The 24,916-nt window shown below is 40.2% G+C and overlaps 1 protein-coding gene across 6 annotated transcripts in view; it reads left to right on the top strand.

Moving 5' to 3' along the window:
- The window catches only part of PRCP (prolylcarboxypeptidase), a 78,564-nt gene that overhangs the window by 20,551 nt on the left and 33,097 nt on the right, over positions 1–24,916 (top strand). For all 6 annotated transcript variants that reach the window (XM_058446532.1, XM_058446531.1, XM_058446529.1 and 3 more), the window contains exon 2: positions 20,860–21,000. Coding sequence is in view for 2 of the 6 variants with exons in the window: in XM_032167034.2 (XP_032022925.1) it covers positions 20,860–21,000 (141 nt within the window). In the remaining 4 variants the exon portion in view is untranslated. The remainder of the gene's footprint in view (positions 1–20,859; positions 21,001–24,916) is intronic.

The raw sequence follows: 24,916 nt of genomic DNA, 5'->3' as shown, positions 1-24,916 counted from the left end.
GGAGAAGGGACTTGGCAGTGGCTTAGCAGTTTATAGATTTTCCCTTGAAAATTAAGTCATCCCTTGCAGAGGGTTTTTTGTTTTTTTTTTTTTTGCCTCCATAAGGGCAGATGGGAAAAACACACATTTCCTCCTCTCTAGTTTTCCTTAGGCTTTTATTTATTCACCATTTTGTTTTCCTTCTCAATATTTTTGCTCTTGCATAATAACAGGACTTGTTGAGGTTTTCTTATTTGGACTGTGTTTCTAAACACTAAAATGAGCAAAGTGGGGAAGTTCCAAGATGGCTGAATAGGAACAGCTCCAGTCTACAGCTCCCAGCATGAGTGATGCAGAAGACGGGTGATTTCTGCATTTCCAACTGAGGTACCGGGTTCATCTCACTGGAGCTTGTCGGACAGTGGGTGCAGCCCATGGAGCAGGGTGGGGCATTGCCTCACCTGGGAAGCGCAAGGGGTCAGGGAATTCCCTTTCATAGCCAAGGGAAGCCATGACAGACAGTACCTGGAAAATCAGGACACTCCCACCCTAATACTGCGCTTTTCCAACAGTTTTAGCAAACGGCACACCAGGAGATTATATCCTGTGCCTGGCTCGGAGGATCCCACGCCCACAGAGCCTCGCTCACCGCTAGCACAGCAGTCTGAGATCGAACTGCAAGGTGGCAACGAGGCTGGAGGAGGGGCGTCTGCCATTGCCGAGGCTTGAGTAGGTAAACCAAGTGGCCGGGAAGCTCGAACTGGGTGGCGCCCACCGCAGCTCAAGGAGGCCTGCCTGCCTCTGTAGACTCCACCTCTGGGGGCAGGGCATAGCTGAACAAAAGGCAGCAGAAACATCTGCAGGCTTAAATGTTCCCTGTCTGACAGCTTTGAAGAAAGTAGTGTTTGAGATCTGAGAATGGACACACTGCCTCCTTAAGTGGGTCCCTGACCCCCGAGTAGCCTAACTGGGAGACACCTCCCAGTAGGGGTCGACTGACATCTCATACAACCAGGTGCCCCTCTGAGACAAAGCTTCCAGAGGAAGGATCAGGCAGCAACATTTTCCGTTCTGCAATATTTGCTGTTCTGCAGCCTCCACTGGTGATACCCAGGCAAACAGGGTCTGGAATGGACCTCCAGCAAACTCCAACAGACCTGCTGCTGAGGATTCCGACTGTTAGAAGGAAAACTAACAAACAGAAAGGACGTCCACACCAAAACCCCATCTGTATGTCACCATCATCAAAGACCAAAGGTAGATAAAACCACAAAGATGGGGAGAAACCAGAGCAGAAAAGCTGAAAATTCTAAAAATCAGAGCACCTCTTCTCCTCCAAAGGAATGCGGCTCCGGCCAGCAACAGAACAAAGTTGGGTGGAGAATGACTTTGACGAGTTGAGAGAAGAAGGCTTCAGATGATCTGCAATAACAAACTTCTCCGAGCTAAAGGAGGATGTTTGAACCCATTGCAAAGAAGCCAAAAACCTGGAAAAAAGATTAGACGAATGGCTAACTAGAATAAACAGCGTAGAGAAGACCTTAAATGACCTGATGGAGCTGAAAACCATGGCACAAGAACTACGTGATGCATGCACATGCTTCAACAGCTGATTCGATCAAATGGAAGAAAGGGTATCAGTGATTGAAGATCAAATAAATGAAATGAAGCGAGAAGAGAAGTTTAGAGAAAAAAAAGTAAAAAGAAATGAACAAAGCCTCCAAGAAATATGGGACTATGTGAAAAGACCAAATCTACATCTGATTGGTGTATCTGTAAGTGATGGGGAGAATGGAACCAAGTTGGAAACACTGTCCAGGATATTATCCAGGAGAACTTCCCAAATCTAGCAAGGCAGGCCAACATTCAAATTCAGGAAATACAGAGAACACCACAAAGATACTCCTCGAGAAGAGCAACTCCAAGACACACAATTGTCAGATTCACCAAAGTTGAGATGAAGGAAAAAATATTAAGGGCAGCCAGAGAGAAAGGTTGCGTAACCCACAAAGGGAAGCCCGTCAGACTAACAGCAGATCTCTTGGCAGAAACTCTACAAGAGTGGGGGCCAATATTCAACATTCTTAAAGAAAAGAATTTTCAACCCAGAATTTCATATCCAGCCAAACTAAGCTTCATAAGTGAAGGAGAAATAAAATCCTTTATAGACGAGCAAATGCTGAGAGATTTTGTCACCATCAGGCTTGCCCTACAAGAGCTCCTGAAGGAAGCACTAAACATGGAAAGGAACAACCGGTACCAGCCACTGCAAAAACATGCCGAATTGTAAAGACCATTGATGCTAGGAAGAAACTGCATCAACTAATGAGCAAAATAACCAGCTAACATAATGACAATGGGGAAGAAGCAAAAGTGGAAACCCCTGATAAACCCATCAGATCTCATGAGACTTATTCACTATCATGAGAATAGCATGGGAACCAATCCCCATGATTCAATTACCTCCCCATGGGTCCCTCCCACAACATGTGGGAATTCTGGGAGATACAATTCAAGTTGAGATTTGGGTGGGGACACAGCCAAACCATATCATACCACCCCTGGCCCCACCAAATTTCATGTCCTCACATTTCAAAACCAATCATGCCTTCCTAGCAATCCCCCAAAGTCTTAACTCATTTCACCATTAACCCAAAAGTCCACAGTCCAAAGTCTCACCTGAGACAAGGCAAGTCCCTTCTGCTTATGAGCCTGTAAAATCAAAAGCAAGTTAGTTACTTCCTAGATACAATGTGGGTACAGGTATTGGGTAAATACAGCCATTCCAAATGGGAGAAATTGGCCAAAACAAAGGGGTTACAGGCCCCATGCAAGTCCGAAATCCAGTGGGCAGTCAAATCGTAAAGCTCCAAAATGATCTCCTTTGACTCCAGGTCTCACATCCAGGTCACACTGATGCAAGAGGTGGGTTCCCATGATCTTGGGCAGCTCCACCCCTGTGGCTTTGCAGGGTACAGCCTCCCTCTCAGTTGCTTTCACTGGCTGGCATTGAGTGTCTGTGGCTTTTCCAGGCTCACGGTACAAGCTGTCAGCGGGTCTACCATTCTGGGGTCTGGGGGATGGTGGCCCTCTTCTCACAGCTCCACTAGGCATTGCCCCAGTAGAGACTCTGTGTGGGGGCTCTGATCCCACATTCCCTTCCACCCTGTCCTAGCAGAGGTTCTCCAGAGGGCTCCACCCCTGCAGCAAACTTTTGCCTGGGCATCCAGGCATTTCCATACATCTGAAATCTAGGCAGAGGTCCCCAAACCTCAAATCTTGACTTCTGTGCACCTGCAGGCTCAACACCATGTGGAAGCTGCTAAGGCTTAGGGCTCCCACCCTCTGAAGTCACAGCCTAAACTCTATGTTGGCCCCTTTAAGCCATGGCTGGAGTGGCTGGGACACAGGGCACCCAATCCCTAGGCTGCACACAGCACGGGGACCCTGGGCTCAGCCCACAAAACCACTTTTTCCTCCTGGGGCTCCAGGCCTGTGATGGGAGGGGCTGCCTTGCAGTCTCTGACATGGCCTGGAGACATTTTCCCCATGGTCTTGGGGATTAACATTAGGCTCCTTGCCACTTATGCAAATTTCTGCAGCCAGCTTGAATTTCTCCTCAGAAAATAGGTTTTTCTTTTCTACTGCATCGTCAGGCTACAAATTTTCTGAACTTTTATGCTGTTTCCCTTTTAAAATGGAATGCTTTTAACAGCACTCAAGTCACATTTTGAATGCTTTGCTGCTTAGAAATTTCTTCCTCTAGATACCCTAAATCATCTCTTTCAAGTTCAAAGCTCCACAAATCTCTAGGGCGGGGCAAAATGCCACCAGTCTCTTTGCTAAAACATAAGAACAGTCACCTTTGCTTCAGTTCCCAACAAGTTCCTCATCTCCATCTGAGACCACCTCAGCCTGGACCTTGTTCATATCACTATCAGCATTTTTGTCAAAGCCATTCAACAAGTCTCTAGGAGGTTCCAAACTTTCCCTCATTTTCCTATCTTATTCTCAGCCCTCCAAACTGTTCCAACCTCTGCCTGTTACCCAGTTCCAAAGTTGCTTCCACATTTTCGGGTATCCTTTCAACAATGCCCCACTCTACTGGTACCAATTTACTGTATTAGTTCGTTTTCATGCAGCTGATAAAGGCATACCCAGGACTGGGAAGGAAAAGAGGTTTAATTTGACTTACAGTTCTACAAGGCTGGGGAGGCCTCAGAATCATGGCAGGAGGTGAAAGGTGCTTCTTATATGGTGGTGGCAAGAGAAAATGAGGAAGAAGCAAAAGCGGAAACCCCTGATAAACCTATCAGATCTTGTGAGACTTATTCACTATCATGAGACTAGCACAGGAAAGACTGGCCCCCATGATTCAGTAACCTCCCCTAGGTCTCTCCCACAACACGTGGGAGTTCTGGGAGATACAATTCAAGTTGAGATTTGGGTGGGGACACAGCAAAACCACATCACGTGCCAAATGTAAAAATACACATATGGTTGTAATGTACTTTTGTGTGTGTTTTAATACCACAATATAAAGTTATTGATGGTTATCAGTCATTGGGAGTATTTTTTGAGCCTTTGCTATGGTCAGGGACTTGTACACACACCACTTTGAATCCTTGCAACCTTGAAAGGAAGTTATTAGTTTTCCCTTTGATAGATGAAGCAACTGAAGTACTGAGATATGAAAGAGTTTTCTGGAAATCATCTAGCTAGAAAGTGGCACAATCAGCATTTCAATGTGGGACTTTCAGGCTATAGAGCCGGGCTATTTTCACTGTGCTGAGCCAACCTTCAAAACAGTGACAGCAGAGTGTGGTGGTGACTGTTCTGGAAGCTGTCATAGGATCAGAGAAGGAGCATTCTCCTTTGGGCCTGGGGTTGTCCTAGAAAACTTTGCAGAGGTGACAGCACTTGAATGAACATTTTGAGGATGAGGTAGTAATTTTTTTTGTAATGATACGAGAGAGGAATGCATTCCAGGCAGGAGGAAATCCATGCAGAGAAGCCTGGAGACTTGAGAAAGCATATGTCCAGAGCATTTCTGGAATATGAAGTGGGAGAGGGCCATGTGGTAGAAGATGAGGCTGGAAAAGAGGTGAGCAGGGTGCCAGGACAGACGTTATCAGCTTCTCTGAGTTTGCCTTCGCTACGGCCTTGTGTACCACTGGTTAGTTGGGTTGTGTCTCCTCTTTGCTGCCATAACAATCACCCTGTTCTCACCCACATTCATAATGTGCATTCCTTATAGAGAAATAATTTCTTTGCTTGCTTGTCTCCTCTGGTAGACTGTGGCCTCTTTCAGAGCAAAAAATAAGGCTTTTTATCCTTGTATCCAGTATAGCCAGGCACACACAGTAAGTACTCAGGAAATGGTGGGACGATGAAAGAGCCTTGTCTTTGCCGAGGAAGCTCAGTATTAATTATAGTCACCTATGTGTTTACAGCTTTTCTACCTTTCAAGGTTGAGTTGGACTTTAACTGGGTAATTGTAGGATCTGTTCACATTTCCTGAGGCTAACACACCTCTGATAGAAAACAGTCTTGCTGGTAGCCCCACAGGCCTAAAGCAGAGTTAACTGGTGTAGTCTAAGTTTGGGTGAGGTCACTTGGTCTTCAGGTGTCACGTCACACTTCTCACTTCTTCCAGTTCAACTCAGGAGTCATTGATGTAGCAAGGCCTGGGCACATTGTGTTTTGCACTTTGTGGGTACAGAGATTAGCCAGAAAGGGAGAGGCAGTAGGGCATGGTCGGGAAAACACAGCCTCTCTACTCCATAGGGTTCCTCTGAAGAACAACTGAGATTATTTACATATAGTCCTAGTTCAGCCCTTACACTATTCACAGGGGCAGGAAGAAATAACACACATGGTGTGTTCAATAGAGTCTAACTTTTTTTATATGGGTTTTTTTTTTTTTTTACAGTTTTACAGTTTATAATAGTATGGTGGTTATAAGACATGTATGTATAAATAACTACAGTGCAAGGCTACATTTGAAAAGATTATAATATAGCTAAAATACCATGAAAGCACAAAGAAGGCAGGAATGTTTCATGAAGGGAGTGGCGTTGAATAGGACCCCCAGGACCTTTCACAGGGTAGACGGCTGTGTGGATTAAAGGCTTAACTATTGCCTGCTCCAAGACTTCTTTTCTGACCACCCTATGAAAAGTCATTCTGCCTCTGTTATTCTCTATCAGAATAAAACCTGTACAACTAGTTTCCTTTTTTTTTTTTTTTTTTTTTGGAGACAGGGTCTCACTTTGTTGCCCAGGCTGGAATCCAGTGGCGTGGCGTGATCACAGCTCATTGTAGCCTCGAACTCCTGGGCTCAGGTGATCCTCCCACTTCATCCTCCTGAGTGACTGGTACTACAGGTGCATGCCATTATGCCATGCTAATTTTTGTATTTTTTGAGGAGACAGGGTTTTGCCACGTTGCCCAGGCTGGTCTCAAACTCCTTGGCTCAAGTGATCTGCCAGCCTTGGCCTCCCAAAGTCCTGGGATCACTGGTGTGAACCACCGCACCCAGGTAAAACTTGTACAATTAGTTTCTAAGTTCTTATTTGTGTGTTTGCTTGTTTGTTTTCTGTTTCTTGTTGTCTGTCACCAGACTATAAGCCCTGTGAGGGCAGTGACCATATCTAGGTTGTTCACTGTTGTAACTCTAGTACTTATCCCATGGTAGGCACTCAAGAAATACTTACACATCCCACTAGCTCTGGGAAGTTGTTGATTATCTGGTGATGTGGTGGCAAAACCACCTGAAAGTAATCAAAGGAAGCCACTTGGTTACATTTGAACTTGCTGTTATTGTTCTGAGCTTTTTGGTTTCTGCTGAGGATATCCTTTTCCCTTCCTTTATCTTTTTTACAGCGCCATTATCATTTAGACCGGATGAATGTGCAAAACAATGAGTAGTCTGTAGAGTGTATCTTTAAGATAATGATAAAAAGTCCCTGGAGGACATTTTATAGTGAAATCAGGACTGCAAATTTGATGTTGGAGTTTCCAGGGAGGAAAAAACTTAGACATTACTTTCCTCAGCTGCTTCCTTTGGTAGATGCTATTCATGTGGGGATTTTGTAAAGTTTAATTTTCCAGAGTGCTTTAACATCATGTATTTTTCAATGTGATAAAAAAATTTATTTTAAAGCAGTCTCTGAAAAGAGGTTGTAGGTTTTCTGTTTCAATGGTTCTCATGGTATCATTCACAGAATATTCTCCATGGAGGAAGAAGAGTTGTATTTTAGCATTATGTTGTAATACTATGTTTGTATGTGCCTTTTCTTTTTTAAAAATGTAGTTTATTAATTCATCAGAGGTAACCAGTGAAGATTGTGGCTGCTGATGTCTTTTATCTCACCAGGTGGAACAGGACCTAAACGTTTGAGAACAATTAGTTTATTACCTTCTATCAATTTCTTTAGTAGGTTTTGGAGAAAAGAGTAGCAATAGAATATGCTTTATTGACTTCTATTAAATGCTGGGGGGAGCCCGATGGCCTTGGAACTCTTTTGCCAATTTAGTGGAGCATTTAATGTTACAATGCCCACAGTCAGGGCCAGTGCACAATCTGTTACAAATGGGCTATAGTGGTGACTACAACTGTTCAAAGGACTTCCTTTTGTTGATTGTTGTTAAATGAATACTGCTGATGTCATGTATTTAGTCCTTCTTGATTGAGATCTTTCTTGGGTGTATTATGACTTTGGAGATTAAACATTGTTATATATGTTAAATATGTAGCAATTTAAGAGAGACCTACCTTGGCTTGAAGCCTGGCTTGTTCTCATAATCATGTGCCATGTGAACCTTTCAATAGCCTTCTACTTATTCTTCGTGCTTTCTTTTTTTTTTTTATCTGTTTTTTTTTTTTAATAAAACAGATCAGAATAAGTTTTAAAACTCTTGAAGGCTTCCTATTGCCCTTAAATTCAGACTCCCTATCATAGCCCACTTAGCACTAAGCCTCATCCAGTACCATTCTCTCTCTTGTTCACCACTAGTCTTATCTCTGTTTCTACATTAAGCTCTTTCTGGCCTCTGGCTCTTTGTATTTTCTGTTTCTTCTTTCTAGAGTTCTTTCTTTGTCTGGTTCCTTCAGGCTTTGGTTCCATTGCCACCTCCATAGAGAGGCCTTCTGTATTAGTTTCTTAGGGCTGCAGAGTATCACAAACTAGGAGGCTTAAAACAATAGAAGTTTATCCTCTCATTTCCAGAGGCCAGAAGTCCAAAGTCAGGGTGTCAGCAGGATTGGTTACTTCTTGGGGACTCCGAGGGAGAGGCTGGTCTGGGCTCCCGGGAAGAGTCTGGTCTGTGTCCCTCGCTAAGCTTCTGCTGGCTGTTGGCAGTCCTTGGCGTTCTTTTGCTGGAAGCTGCTTGACTCCAGTCTCTGCTTCCATTGTCACATGGCCATCTTGCTTTTGTGCATCTGTGTCTTAACATGGCATTCTTCTCTCTGTGACTCTTTGTCTCTTCTTTTCTTATAAGAACACCAGTCATATTGGATTAAGGGCCCACCCCTCTCCAGCATGTCCTCATCTTAACTAATGACATCTGCAATGATCCTGTTTCTAAATAAAGGCACATTCTGAGGTTCTAGGAAGGACATAAATTTTGGGGGGATGCTATTCAACCCAGTATACCTACATGACTTTAAATTTAAAGTAGGCTGTGTTACTGGAGCTATACAGTAGTCCTCCCTTCTTCATGGGGGATAAGTTTCAAGACCCCCAGTAGATGCCAGAGATGGTTAGTACTGAACCCTATATATAGTATGTTTTTTCCTATACATACATACATACCTATCATAAAGTTTTATTTATAAATTAGGCACAATAAGAGATTAACAACAATGATCAATAACAAACAACTATGACACATTATGTGAACGCGTAGTCTCTTTCTCTCTCTCAAAATATCTTGTTGTACTGTACTCACCTATTTTCTGACCATGGCTGACCATGGGTAACTGAAACTGCAGAAAGCAAAACCATGGATAAGGTCTATAAACATACTCATCGGTTATTTATTCCTGGCCAGTGATTAGCAAGGCACTTTTTTAGACCACATGTTACATATTGTACTCAGCTCTGGGCACACCATCTGTAAGAGGGAATTTTAATTAATCTAGTGTGAGCAGGGTTAGGAGGACTTTAGAATATAGTATTATATGGGAAATAGTAAGAACTGGGGTTGCTCAGTTGGAGAACAGAAGATTTATGAGGTCGTCGCAGCTCTTCGCAGGAGGAGGGGTAGTATGCAAGATTCGATTGTGAGTTACGTAGATCACAGGTCTGAACTCCTGCTCGTGAGAAACATGGTTTTTGCCTTTTTTGGAGGTTGAGGGGTCTTTGTCCTTTTACATTATACCACCAGATACCAGCCTCTATCTCTTAGAAGATGTGATGTAGTTATAACAGTGGTATCAGGAGAACATTTTGCATGCGTAGAAGAAACATTCAGAACAGGCCAGGTGCGATGGCTTATGCCTATAATCCCAGCACTTTGGGCGGGCGAGGCAGGTGGATCACTTGAGGTCAGAAGTTCAAGACCAGCCTGGGCAACATGGCAAAACCCCGTCTCTACTAAAAATACAAAAAGTAGCAGGGCATGGTGGGGCATGCCCATAGTCCCAACTACTCGGGAGGCTGAGGCAGGAGAATTGCTTGAACCCAGGAGACAAAGGTTGCACAAGCCAAGATCATGCCACTGCACTCCAGCATGGGCGACAGAGTCAGATTCTGTTTCAAAAAAAAAAAAAAAGAAACATTTAGAGCAATAGATTATAAAGGAAGAAAATCAGTAACACGTCATCTTATGTTTAACAAAACAGAAGAATATAAACTTGTAAGGCCTTGATGATATGCAGCCTTACATTATTTTTATGAGATTATTATTGAAATGCTTATATATCATATATACGAGTTCTGGCAAGATTATTTACTCCTTAAAATAGAATAAATACAGCATAGTTTAGATGACCTTGCAAATCAGCAAAGAGATTATGGCAGCATTTGTCTGTGGTGAACAGGACCTCATGGCTCTGGGTATATTCAGGCTGCATGAAGATAGGAATGACCTTAATTCTCTTGCCCCCTGTCCTCTCCCAACCCCTTTATGACATTCTCATCCTAGTTTTATCCAACCATTGAACTTCTCTGCTCCTGCTCCTGGGTTGTGAATATCTGCTAAGCAAGCCCATGTCTAGGCAGATTATTGTGCCTACCAATTCAGTCTCCAACCTCAGGAGCTTTATGGAGGCCTAGGCAACAGTTTTTTCTTCCATGCTGAACTTTTACCCCTGTCTTTAAATCATTGCCACCCTGGGCTCTCTTTTACTATCTCTTTTAATAGGTTATCTTGTCCCTTTAGTGTATTGACTAAAAACTAAGGTGTCATATGAGAGGCATTTTAACTAGAACCCTTTTAGTTTCCTCCCTCGCTAATTAGAAAGATAACTCTTGCATCCATCTGTTTCCCAGTGGAGAAGGGGTTCCTTGTGCTGCCCAAGTCAGATCCTTCTGTTGGTGCTATTGACCCCATTCCCTCCTTCCTCCCCAGGATCTCGCTGCATCACATATCCCTCACTTACCTAGAGTCTCAACTATTCCCTCCAATTAATTTTTGTCCTAGGGCATTATACCTCTCCCCTGTTTCTTCCTTCTTAAAACTCTGTTGTTGGAAACACATATTTTACACATTGATCAAATCAACATTTTGCAGCACATGTGGGTTCACCAAACACTAGTATGCTGCTGAACGAGCTGCTATGTTGTACATTTTACAGAAAGCTCTTTCTCAGGTAAAGTTATTGTGTCCTGGCTGACAGCCATGACTTTAAAGTCCTTTCCAGTCTTAAAAACTTTGACTTATAACCTTGTCACCAAGATCGATTATATTTTAGTAATATACTTTGGTAAAATGCTGATTAGTCCTTCTCCTGCACACCCTGCGATGCTGGCCTTCTGTCCATATTATTTGTAGTTATTTATAACTGTTTCTCCACCCAGCAGAAGGCATGCATTTCCTGCTTCCTCAGCAGACCAAACTGTTATGTGTTGCCCTTAGATTTAAGGCTTGGGTTCTCCCTTAGGCATGTGATTTGTCACTGGGCAAAAAGCACATCCAACTACAGTTTTGTGCAACTCTTCCAAAGCTGGGAACAGACCCACCCAATAAATGAACCTGCACAAACTTGACCTTCTTGGGAACTTTGCTTTCCATTCTCATTTTTGTTTTTATACCAACTGCAGAGCCATGATGCATGCATGCATTCATTTACTCTCCATGTATTCATTGGTCTTCTACTACATGCCAGGCCTTATTCTAGTCACTGTGTACTCAGAAGTGGACAAAATAGAAAAAAGTCCCTGCCTAGTTGAGTCTATTTCCAGTGGATGTTTTTCATTCACTGTTGGTTTAGAGAAACAATCTTGGATTTCAGCTAGGTTTCTTTCCTCCCTTTCTCCCTCCTTTCCTCCTTTTCTTCCTTCTTTCCTTCCTCCTTTCCCTTCTCTTTCTTCTGTCTCTCTATACCGCCTTCTTTCCTTCCTTCCTTTCTTCCTTCTTTCTGTTCTTCTTCTTCTTCTTTTTTTTTGAGATGGAGTCTCGCTCTGTTGCCCAGGCTGGAGTGCAGTGGCATGATCATAGTTCACTGTAACCTTGAACTTCTGGGCTCAAGGGATCCTCCGATCTCAGTGTCCTGAGTAGCTAGGACTACAGGCATGTACCACCACACCCAGCTAATACTTTTATTTTTTGTAGAGACACGGTCTTGCTATGTTACCCAGGCTGGTCTTGAACTCCTGGGTTCAAGTGATCCTACTGCCTTGGCATCCTGAAGTGTTGGAATTACAGGTGTGAGCCAGTGTGCCTGGCCTAGGTTTTTCTTTTTCCTTATTTAATTAATTAATTAATTAATTTTTTTGAGACAGAGTCTTGCTCTGTCACCCAGGTGGGAATGCAGTGGTGTGATCTTGGCTTACTGCAACCTCTGCCTCCCAGGTTCAAGTGATTCTCGGGCCTCAGCCTCCCAAGTAGCTGGGATTACAGGGTGTATCACCATGCCTGGCTAATTTTTTGTATTTTTGTAGAGAAGAGGTTTTGCCATGTTGGCCAGGCTGGTATCGAACTCCCGGCCTCAATTTGATCCTCCCGCCTCAGCCTCCCAAAGCGCTGGGATTACAGGTGTGAGCCACCATGGCAGCCCAGTGAGACTAATCTCATCTCCCATGTCTTCCCCTCATAAACCTGTTGCCATAAAACAACAGTTCCTGAATTTATGCTCATTCTATATAGCTCATCATAGCCTTGCACATGTTTTTCTTCCTTTGCTTGAAATGTTCTTTTGTACCTGAAAAAAAAAATTCTTCTCTATGTCAAAGTTCAGCTCAGATATTACCTCCTTGGTGCAGCCCTCTGTAATTTCCTCAGGCAGGGTGGTGGCTTTGGCTTCTGAGCTCCCAGATTGCTTTGTATACAGAACTTAACCATACCACTGCTTGGTTGTTTACTAGCACATTAATCATTTCTGTTAGATTCCCCAGAACTTGAGAAATGGAATTGTATCTTAGTTTTTTTCTTAATACCTGCTTTTTAGTGAGTACTTAATAAGTATTTTTAAATGAAAGAAAAAATTAATATTAGTGTGATTTAGTGCAATATAATTTACATATGACTATAGTGAAATAGAAATATAAACATATACCTTGTAAAATAATATATATCTTCAGTGAGATTTTAAATGTTTACTAATCTGCTTTCGAATTATCTTATTATACATATAGAACAATGCATTATCCTAACTCCAGAATCCCCTCATTCTCTTTTACAGTCAGTTTTCCCCTGCAGTGGTAACCAATATCCTGGTCTCTGACAGCACAGATTTTGAATCCTGACTTTAAAAAGAAGGGGGATGATTGCTATGTTTCAATTATGTGAACATATATTTATTTAGAAAAGAAAGATTTAAAATAATTGGCATCGCTGTCCGTTTTTTATCCAAGAGTTTGGACTTGAGATCTAAGTTCCCTTTCTGTCCTAAGGTTTTATGAAACTTAATTTAAAACAACAAACTGGGTGTGATGGTGTGCGCCTTTAGTTCCAGCTACTCTCGAGCCTAGGAAGGAGGATCGCCTGAGCCCAGGAGTTCGAGGCTGCAGTGAGCTATGATCGAGACACTCTACTTCGCCTGGGCCACAGAGGGAGACCCCGTCTATTAATAATAGAACAAACAAAAACAGTAACGGTCTTTCCGACTTTACTACTTATATAAGGGCGCCCTCTAGTGGTGTAACATTTCCTGAAATTTATATGCAGTGCTTGATTACAGCAGCACTTTATTTCTAATTTGGGAGCTTGAGCTGTGGCCGGGTAATTCTCTCAGTACAAAGCTTCCTGAAGCCATGGGAAGGCGTTGATTATGTGGTGCTTTTACAGAGCTGTTTGACCAACAGATAGAATCTCCCTCTAATGAAACACTTAACTGTTATTTGACAAAACATGTTATTTCTTGATTTACGGGAGCATTTTACGTATTCTCAAGGGCAGGATATTTTCACCTCTGTTTTAGCAGTAAAGCAAAGAGTGTTTTTGTTTCACAGCATTTTGATAACTTAGCGATTCCCCCTCTGGGGCCCAGAGTTCTTGGTTTGAGGAAAGAAAGTTTATTAAGCACTGCAGAATTTTTCGAGAGGGTGTTTTCCCTCCCCATTTGGTTACTAAGTACACATTTTTTTTTCATATAGATAGATGCTGTTGTGATATTTATTTATACCACTATTGAATTTATAATAGCTTCTCATATTTTCTCAAGCACTGGCTACTAATATATAACACATCTGTGATAATTTTAACATTAACAAGGGAACCTCATGATCAGAAACACAAGAACCACTTACTTAGAAGATTTGAACTGCATCAGTTGAACAATTATCTATGGCTGGGCACGGTGGCTCATGCCTGTAATCCCAGCACTTTGGGAGGCTGAGGCAGGCGGATCACTTGAGGTCAGGAGTTTGAGACCAGTCTGGCCAGCATGTTGAAACCCTGTCTCTACTAAAAATACAAAAATTAGCCGGGTGTGGTGGTGGGCATCCATAATCCCAGCCACTTGGGAGGCAGAGGCAGGAGAATTGCTTGAACCTGAGAGGCAGAGGTTGCAGTGAGCTGAGATCACGCCCCTGCACTCCAGCCTGGGCGACAGAGCAAGACTCCGGCTCAAAAAAAAAAAAAAAAATTAAAAACAATTATCTATAAAGTATCTGCCATGTACAAGGGCACTGTAGCTATTGTGTTCTTGCCTTTCAAACTGTCTGAATACAGGAGGCTGGGCACCAAATTTTCCCCATGATGGACTCTCCCATTATCACTTATTTTCTTCCCTTTCTCATTTACCATTTTCTCTTTAAATAAATTTATTTCTAAGAGTCTCATGTTTAAGATTAGGGGAAAAATCTTGTTAGGAAAAAAAAAAGCATAGGAGTCAGGGAATGCAGTTCTCTTTCCTGGCTAACACTTATAGAAGTATGGGTAAAGAGGAGCAGTGTCTTACTACATACAAAGATGATTGCCTTCGAAGGATATCTCTGAGAGGACTTCCACCCTTTTTGTTAAGATGGAACCTCGACCCTCTAAGGTTGGCAATGACGAGAGCATCTTTGTGGGAAGGGAGGACAGTTCCTTCCTGGACTCACCTTCCTCTTGGAGGGACTTGAAAACATTTCCTTTGCCAGCACCACACTCACTGGGGGATACCGTTTCCCCTTTAATTCTTTAAGTCAAATTTAATCTCCAATACTTTCTGGTATCTTCATTGTATGGATGAATAAAGGTAGAACACTGAAGCAGGGATTTTGAAGGCCTTGACATAATAAAGAAGAAATAAACCAGGAGTCATCCAAGAGCCAGAGATCTGACTCATAAGATGTGGCTTGCTCTCTGATCTTGTCCTAGCTCTAGGGTGCCCATGTGTGAGGGACAACTTAGTAGGAACCCACTCCTAGACATCCATCCTTCTCCAACTGTAGATCTAGAGCTTGTCTAAACTCCACCTTCCTTCCACGTTTTAGTCCTTCTTTGGGAACCTATGTTCTTCTAACATAAAGATGTCCATCCTTTCAGGGCATATCAAGCTTGCCCAGAAAGTTGTCAGTCTCCATTTAAGAACTCTAATGGAATGTAACCCCACAATCCCCAAATTAATATAAGACACACACATCAAATGGGAGAAAGAGGGTCTTATTTTATTTTAGATCCCTGCTTTAGAGTTGGAAACCAAAGCACATGAAAAAGTCCTTTAAGGTACTTTGATTTATTGGAGGCGTTAATTTTTTTGGGCATGCATATCTCTGGGTATACTTTTTGTATCTTTAGTAACATTTTAGTTAACTGTTATTAGATATCTGGGTGCCTGAATAAATCTAACTGCATACTGAATTTTCTAAAACCGAAGGCTGCCAAGAAGGAGCCAATGTGATTTTGGTTTTATCAATGGCTTAATGGAGTTAGCAATAGTAGTGTAGTAACAATTATTGTCAGGTCAGTGAAAAGACCAACATTCCACATATTCTGCAATGTAACTGTTAGTAAATGGCTGGGAGATTTGTCCTTCATTTTGCAAATTTAGGAGAAAGTTACTCACTCCGCGTGTCCCCTACTGAGGGTTGAAGTTTATAGTCAGCTTTATCTGCGTGAGCATGTTATAATGCAAGGAGTATAAATATCTGGGTTTTCTTGGAGGCGGTATTGGGTAGGGCTTAAAAGCACATGAAAAGAATTACATTTGATCCCTAATTATTAGTTATATTACCTTGGGCAAGCTATCTGACCTCTCTGAGCATCAGCCTTCTTATTTTAAAACTGGATGATGAGAGTGCCCCCAGAGGGTAACTGCCGAGATGGTGAAAGGATCTGTGTAAAGCAACAGCACGGTGGCAGACACATGGTAGGTGTTCCATGTTATTCCCTCCCATCCCCACCTCTCCTACCCTTGCTGTCCCCAAATTGCCAGCAAAACTAACAGATGTAATGTTGCTACTGATTTTTCTGGATGCAAACTTTATTCTTGAGCGGTTTTAAAGTCCAAATAATTACTTTTGTACAATAAACATCATTTAAAGGATGGTCTCTTTTTTTCTTGCCTACCCATTCTCACAGATCTATTTCTTCTCCACATGGTAAAGTGGGGAAGCATGTTTTGAAATTTCTTGGACCATAAAAAAAAATTTAAAAAAAAGAAAAAATGAAATTTCTTGGACCATATGCTAGAAAGAACTGCTGTGCATGACTAGAGAGGTTTGTTTCCTTTCCGAGGTCATACTGTGTTGTCTTTACCGTGCTATTATTTATTTTAATTGGTTCAATAAACCAAATTGCAAAAATAAAGTTCTAGCTCTGCCTCTGCCTTGTGACCATGGCAAAGTCATGTGACATCTTCGAGCCTAATTTCTTCAGTTGAGCAACACAGATGGAATGGTTTCTAAGGCCCTTGTCACATTTTCGTGTTGTGATTCATAAAATCTTTATTCAGGAGCCCAGAACAGGAAGTGGCATGTGGGTCCCACTTCTCAACAGCAGAGGGCATACTGCCCCTAGTGTGCCTGGCCATTAGGTATTGAAAACTATCTAGTTATCTAGCCAGAAGTTGATATCCTTGATGATAGGAAGGAGCTAAAGAAATTCTGTAAATTCATGTTGTGCAAAGGACATTTCACTACATATTTCCAGTTGTTTAGCACCTAGGTGAAGCACTCAGAAAATAGGAGATTTTGACATTCTAAGGTCCTGTAATTCTGTGAAGAACTTAATCTGTCTCCCATCTAAGTACCCCGTGCTTAGGATTGGTGTGCAAATGGGATAGAGAGGAGAACTAACATCTTTTAAGCTCATATATATCAGGAACTGTGCCTGGTACTTTAGGTGCACTTTCCCTATCCTCACAGCAATCTTTTGAATTGTGTGTGGTTATCCTTATTTTATACAGGAAGATACTAAGTTTCAGAGAGGTTAAGTGATTTGCCCGAGGCTTCACAGTTAGAAGATTCAAGTTCAGGTCTGTTAACTCCCAAGTCTGCTTTCTTGCCAGGGTTCCTGTCTCTTTTCCCCAATCTTAACAATCAAGGCTGATTGCTAGGAGCAGGAGTACCTTGGGCACAGGCACACAAGGGAATTTGGCTTTCTCTGGTTCTGAAGTTCTTGTGGCCCTTGTGATTCTAGATGGAAGTGTTTCTCTGGAAAGAACTTTTTATCAGTTATATTTAGCATGACATATACAAACACATACCCATGTTTTCAAATTTGAAAATTTTAGACTGGATTATTAATGTTTTTCTTTGTGGGATGCTTTTAAAGGCTACAGCAATATATCAGTTTACATGAAGACTCAGTTCTGTAGTCAGTGGGTGAGGTGAAAATCATTAGGGCAAAATTATCTTCAAGAATCTCATGGGAAGGCATCTTGTTTGAGAGCCATAAGCTTCCTTTCTTTAAGTCCAACACAGTCAGTCTTTCCTCCCTTGTTGAAACCTGCTGAGCTTCAAAAGGTGTTCCTGTGGTGGTTTCTCATGCTGAGTTTAAAATGATACAGTTAGCTTATATTTGGGGGTATGTTCAGTGGTAATTCAAACCCTTAGACACCAGAGTCTCATTCAGCATGATGAGATGCTTACAGTATTTTAGATATTCTGAAATCCAGCACAAGAGAAGGAATAACAAATTAATGTCTTATTTTGGTGCTTATTCTAACTCAGTGGTTTTCAAAACTTTACAGAATCACCTGTACGGCTTGTTAAAGCACAGTTTACTGGGTCTTACCCCCGTGGTTTCTGATTCAGTAGGTCTGGTATTCAGCCAGAGGGACTGCATTTTCAACAAGTTCCCAGGTGAAGCTGATACTGCTGGTCCGGGGACCTCACACGTAGAGCCACTGTACTAATTGAATGGAAGCAGGTGGAATCACTTGTCCGTCTTCCTTTCACTGTCTGTCTGCCTTTCTTGCCCTTTCATTTTTAGGCTGAGTGGATACAGTTGAATTAGTCTAAGTTGAATTCAGGGATTGTAGCTCAGCCAACTCTTTATCCCATTGCTTAGCTTAGTACTTGGCCCAGAATAGGAGTTCAATAGATTCTTGTTGAGTGAATGATTGAGTAAATTAACATGTACAGTGGAAGGGTTTATAGCACGTGGACATCATTATTACATACCTAGTCCATAAAAACTGCTTATTTTCCTGAAAAGTAGACAGTCTTTAGATTAGAATATCATATTTTAGGACTACATATGGTGATGATCATAGATACCAGGAAGTATGCAGTTAGGTAAAGTTTTGAGACATTTGTGTTTTGGGACCTGTGGTATGAATGGGAACTGTGTATGTAGATAGAGCTGCGTGCAGGAAGTCCCATCTGTTTTAGAATGACCTAGGCAAGTCTTACAGGGTCTGGTTTAGGTCAGAACTAAGCACTGTTCCTGGGAGACTGGAGCAGCACTGGAACAGCCTACGTCTAATCCAGACTGGGTGCTGCATTCTCATTTCTGTCCTTCCAGAGCACTGAGGAATTCAGCCCCCACGATGCTTTAAAGGCTCAGTGAGACTCTGTACTGCGGGGTAACTCTGTAAATTCAGACAGTTGTACATGAATCTTACCATGTTATAGTATTTGATAATTACATTCTAAATAGTAAGTTAAAAAATCTCAAAGGGTAAAAAAAAATCTCAAAAATATATTTAAAATTCAGTTTAAGAAATCATTTTCTTATGTAGCCAAAACAATATGATCACTTTTGACAAAATGAACAAGTCTTTAGTACAAATTGAGTATTCCGTCTCTGAAATGCTTAGGACCAGAAGCATTTCAGATTTTGGATTTTTTTTGGATTTTTTTGATTTTGTAATAGTCATGTTATGTTACTGATTGAATATACCTAATCTGAAAATCCAAAATTTGAAATGCTCTAATGAGCCTTTCCCTTGAGTATCATGTTGGTGCTCAAAAGTTTCAGATTTGGAGTATTTGGATTTTGGATTTTTGGATTAGGGATGCTCAACCTGTATCATTTAATAACTAGTCCATATTAAAATTACACATTTATCCCTACATCATTATGTATATCTTGTTTGTTCAAAGTAGGATCCAATTGAGGGTCATGTATTATGTCTAGTTATTATGGTCCTTAAAATTCATTTAATCTAAAATAGTTCTTTCTCATGATATTGCCTTGTCAATTGCCTTGTAAAATGTTCTACCTTCAGTATCTGTTGTCCCTTTAAAGTATCTTCAACTTACTCTTTTACCTTTATATTTCCTGGAACCTGGAAATTAGATCTAAAGGCTGGATTAGGATAAAATGGAACATTTTTGGCAGGAATACATCATAGGTGATATGTGCTTCATGTTGTGTCACATGAGATACATAATCCCTGCCTGCTCTACCATTGATGATACTAACAAAATTGATTACTAGATTAAAGTGATGACAGCCTGATCCTTCCATTGTAGTTATGTTTTCCTCTTGTGACAAGATAGTATTCTCTGTGGTATTACTTTGATACTATATGAATGTTCATTTTCATATTATCCGTTTTCCTAATGCTTTTAACACAATTGATCATTCTTGCCTGAATCAGTAACTTTACAGAACTGTCATATTCTAATTCTGTCATTCCTTCTACATTAACTGACATTTGACTAAACACAGCTCTTCCTTATTAACTGGGACTATTTGCAGCCATCAAATACAGTTCTGTTGGACAGGCAGGTTAAATGTTGAATTTTTTACTTTTTAATTCCCAATTTCAAAGTAAGGAGTTGATTTAATAGACAACTTAAATGGTGGCAAATGAACTTTTTCCTTTCTTTCCTTTTTAGAAATATTTTTGTGGACTAATGGAGTTTCATGAATTGAATGTTTCAATTAACTACAGTCATTATTCTTTTTATGTTTAATTTGTTTTGGTTTTATGTTCAATTTATTAAAATGATTGCCAGTGATTGCCAGTTCCTTGTAGTTGTTTCCTATGTTCTTTAAATATAACTCTCCATTAATTCTGAGCACTTTCTTGCTTCCTTGCACAGCAAAATGCATAAGCTTATCTTGCAGCTTCTTTGTCCCAAATGTCAATCAGCCACTTCACTAATAAGCCCTAATTTCTTTTGGTGGGAATGGTATAGACATGAAAATCTTGTAACTTAGAATATCTATGGTGTGCTGGGGTGACAAGGTTTATGGACCTTTTCAGTAGTCTATTTAGTTCATGAATTTTTAATATTGAAAGTTTGTATAATGAAAATTCAGATAGTAAGGGAAAACTGTATTTTGAAAAATAATGGGATGCATTATATACTTAAAAATTGCTAAGGGAGTAGATTTTAAGTGGTCATATCACAAAAAATGATAAATATGTGAGGTAATGCTTATGTTAATTAGCTCAATTTAGCCATTCTACAGTATACATATTTCAGAACATCGTGTTATATACACCATATGTAAAATTTTATTTGCCAATTAAAATGCATTAAAAAATTAGAAAAGGGTTCACATTGTATTAACAATTCAATTTTAACATTATGTTTTTAAGTAACTATTTGATTTTATAATTGTATTTTTTCTTTTACATTGAAAATCTTGACCACCAATAGCAAACATTGCTTTATTTTATAATATAAGCAAATGATTTCAAAATAATAATATCGATATTACTATTAATAATAAAACAATGAAGTTTAAAATTTCTTGTGATTATTTTTGTAGTATAGTATAGATTTTTTTTGTAGTATGGTATAGATTGATTTTAATGGAAGAATTAATTACCTCTCATTTTATTACTTTCCTTTGAAATATGTTTTGTTTGTTTTGTTTTTATCACAGGTTGATCATTTTGGATTTAATACTGTGAAAACTTTTAATCAGCGGTACCTAGTAGCTGATAAATACTGGAAGAAAAATGGTGGATCAATACTTTTCTACACTGGTAATGAAGGGGACATTATCTGGTTTTGTAATAACACGGTATGTGCAGATTCGTGAAATTCCAGTGCTCAATTTGACTTTTATTATGATAACCTGGAAGAAATGTTTTGCAATATATATGACCAAGCATTACTGTTCTTAATTGTAAAGTTCTATAAAAAATAACAAAAAAATTAACGCACTGATAACAGAAAAATAGCAAAAGTACATGAATAGGAAGTTCATAAAAGAATTAAATACAGATATCCAATAAGTCTACATATTCAGCCTTAAAGAATTACAAATGAAAAGAATAATGTACAATTTTTGGAGAATTGAATTATTTTATTTTATTGTATTTTTCATGGACTGCCTGAACATCCCAGAGAAATGAATTTTGCAAGTTTTTTGTTTTTGTTTTGCTTTGTTTTGTTTTTAAAATCTCAGCTTATTTCTAGAGTGAACAAGGATATAAGGGAAACAGGGATAAGAATGTTACTGTGTATAGTTTGATTATGGTCTCTAGAAGGTAAAAACAAGGGCAGGAATTTTTGTATGTTTAGTGTTATATTGTCAGTGTCCAGGACATACAGAAGGTGATAAACATCTGTTAAATGAATAAATGAATAAAACCTAAACAAAGCCAATGCAAATGAGAAAAAATATACAAATAAGAATGGAAAAAGGTAAAGTTGTAGCCACGTTTTAGTTTAGCTTTCCTGTTCTACCATTTTCTTTGATTTGTGAGGGTTAAAAATGGTATGTAGCCTGTTAGCTTGCTTCCCTGGCTATATTTTCTATCACTTTTTATAATGCCGAAATCCATTAACAAAACTTAATTTGGAAAGATATGTGAAAGGAAGAAGTGCTCCTTTTCAATGTGTCAGTGCTGTGACTAGAAAATGTCAACTTTCTACCAAAAAGCTAGTTGTGAACTACCTTAAAGTGGGGAATGAATTATGTATTATCCCTAATGCCAATGTCTGGCACAATGCCTGGTAGTCAGAAGGTCTCAGTAAATGTTTGTTGAACTGGTATATGAATTTAAAGTAAAGATATGAACCCAATTACATTGTTATTGCATTTCTCATTTCTGATTATTTCCTTAGGAATGTTAAGAATCTAAATAAGTTAGTTGAAATAAAATACTTCCCAGAGAAATGAGATCCTAGGATGCCTATTTCTGTGACAAGCAAAATCAGGACCTCCTTTCCATCAGATTCCCGTTCTGTTATTCTGTGAAACAACAGAGGCTGCCTTGTCTCTTTTCTCCTTTTGGTGTGACTTTCATTTTATGTGAAGGCCACAGGGTAACTTTTCCTGTCCAGTGATTTTTCCAGTTTCCATTCTCTTTTATTATAGGCAGGTAGCTGTTCCTGCCTCCAGTAGGCACTACTCTGACAGGCACTGTGGCAGAACTTAAGGTTTGCTGGGGTATCTCTGTTCTTGAAAGTGGTGGAAAGGAAGAGATATTCAGTGTAGGAACAGTTCTGAAGAACTGTCTAGAGGCAGATCATAGAAGAGCAGATCCTGGCCCATCCCCAGCCCCAGAGACCTTCCTTTACATACCAAAATGTTCCAATGCACATTCACTTCTAGACATTAATTTATTGAGAGGCAGCATCACACAGTGGTCGAGAGTGAAGGCTTCAGTCAGATAGACAAGGTTTGAATGCTGATTTTGCCTCTTTGCTGTGTGACTTTAGGTAAGTTTCTTGTTCTGTGCCTCAGTTTTCTCATCTGTTAAATGGATACAGTAATAATGGTTCATAGAGTTGTGTAAAGACTTAAAGAAGATTAAGGGACTTGCAAGCACATAATGTTAAAAGATGTTGATATATTACATGGACCTCTTTTGAAACATAAGAATAGTCCTGAAATAGATCACTTATTACTTTGTGAACTAGTTCCGTGAAATTGCCTCCTCTCAAAGCCTGAAATCGACTGCACAGAGGTCTGGACGTTTTAATGGATGCTCTTTACTCTTAAGGTACTCATGGTCTGGTGTGTGTGACATACATGTAAGCAAATTTTGCGGCACAGTACCAGGGACCTATATCTAGCACAGTGGTGTTGAGAAGGGGGAGTGATCAGCACTGCCAAGGTGGGGCAGGCAGAGGTGGGCATGCTTGAGCTGGGTGTTTGCAAGATCTGTAGATAAATGGCAGGGAATGAGTAGATCCTTAAGAGAGAAAGTGGGGGTTATTGAAACCATCACAAATATCTGGTTAAATTCTCTATCCTTACATGCATATAACTCTTCTAATTGTTCATTTATCGATCAAAACAAAAACACTTGAGGTTCTTAGTCTTTGTTAGGGAGCAGGAACTCACTAAAAAGCAACAGTGTGCACTAGGAATGACAAATAGTTTTAATCTGTGCTAAATCTAAATCTAATCAATTGATGTTGACTACCTAGAATGCTTTGTTGAGAAAAGATTCGGAGGCCACAACTGAGTAAGTGAAAAAATGAAGTGATTGGCTAATGACCAGATATAGATGGTTCTAGCAAAGGAGATCTAACAGCTCTTGATGATGGTGCTCTGGAGCCAGACACCTGTTTGAAACTTGGCAATGCCGCTTACTAGCTGTGTGAATGTTGAAAGTTATTTAAACTCTTGTGCCTCAATGTTCTTGTCTATAAAATGGCGGTAATCAAAGTGCCTATTTCATAGATTGCTGTGATAATTAAGTGAATTAATACATATGAAATGCTTAGAACAGTGCCTGACACATTATAAACACTCAGTTATTATTAGCCATTGTGAGCTACTATTTATTTTCCAATAAAGAATATTAATTGAACACCCCTAGGGAGTTTAGTATGCTTGTTTGTTTTGTTTTCTCTTTTGTCAATGCCTATGAGTAGACAGCTTCTTTAGATATCTTTAGCTCTTTCCTAGAAGATTTGGCAAACAGGGCAATTTGAAGACTTCTTTTTTTTTTTTTTTTGAGATGGAGTCTCGCTCTGTCGCCGAGGCTGGAGTGCAGTGGCGCGATCTGGGCTCACTGCAAGCTCCGCCTCCCGGGTTCATGCCATTCTACTGCCTCAGCCTCCCGAGTAGCTGGGACTACAGGTGCCCGCCACCATGCCCGGCTAAGTTTTTTGCATTTTTAGTAGAAACGGGATTTCACCATGTTAGCCAGAATGGTCTCGATCTCCTGACCTCGTGATCCGCCCACCACAGCCTCCCAAAGTGCTGGGATTACAGGCGTGAACCACCATGCCCAGCCCTTTTCTTGTAAATTTAAGTTCCTTATAGATTCTAGATATTAGACCTTTGTCAGATGCATAGTTTGCAAATATTTTCTCTCATTCTGTAGGTTGTCTGTTTACTCTGTTGATAGTTTCTTTTGCTATGCAGAAGCTCTTTAGTTTAATTAAGTCCCACTTGTCAGTTTTTGTTTTTGTTGCAATTGCTTTTTGGGACTTAGTCATAAATTCTTTGCCAAGGCTGATGTCCAGAATGGTATTTCCTAGGTTTTCTTCTAGGGCTTTTGGGCTTTTTATAGTTTTCAGTTTTACATTTAAGTCTTTTATCCATCTTGAGTTGATTTTTGTATATGGTGAAAGGAAGGGGTCCAGTTTCAATCTTCTGCATATGGCTAGCCAGTTATCCCAGCACCATTTATTGAATACAGAGTCCTTTTCCCATTGCTTGTTATTGTTGACTTTATTTAAGATCAGGTTATTGCAGGTGTGTGGCTTTGTTTCTGGATTCTCTATCCTGTTACATTGGTCTGCATGCCTATTTTTGTACCGGTACCTGATGTTTTGGTTATTGTAGCCTTGCAGTATAGTTCAAAGTCGGGTAGTGTGATGCCTCTGGCTTTGTTTTTCTTGCTTAGGATTGCTTTGGCGATTCAAGTTGTTTTTTCCTTTTTTTTTTTTTTTTTGTTGTTGTTGTTTTACATGGATTTCAAAAGAGTTTTTTTCTCCTAACTCTGTGAAAAATGATGTTGGTAGTTTGATAG

Source organism: Hylobates moloch, unplaced genomic scaffold (assembly GCF_009828535.3).
Source record: "Hylobates moloch isolate HMO894 unplaced genomic scaffold, HMol_V3 SCAFFOLD_11, whole genome shotgun sequence".
NCBI lineage: Eukaryota > Metazoa > Chordata > Mammalia > Primates > Hylobatidae > Hylobates > Hylobates moloch.
This window is presented reverse-complemented; position numbering and strand designations above follow the sequence as displayed.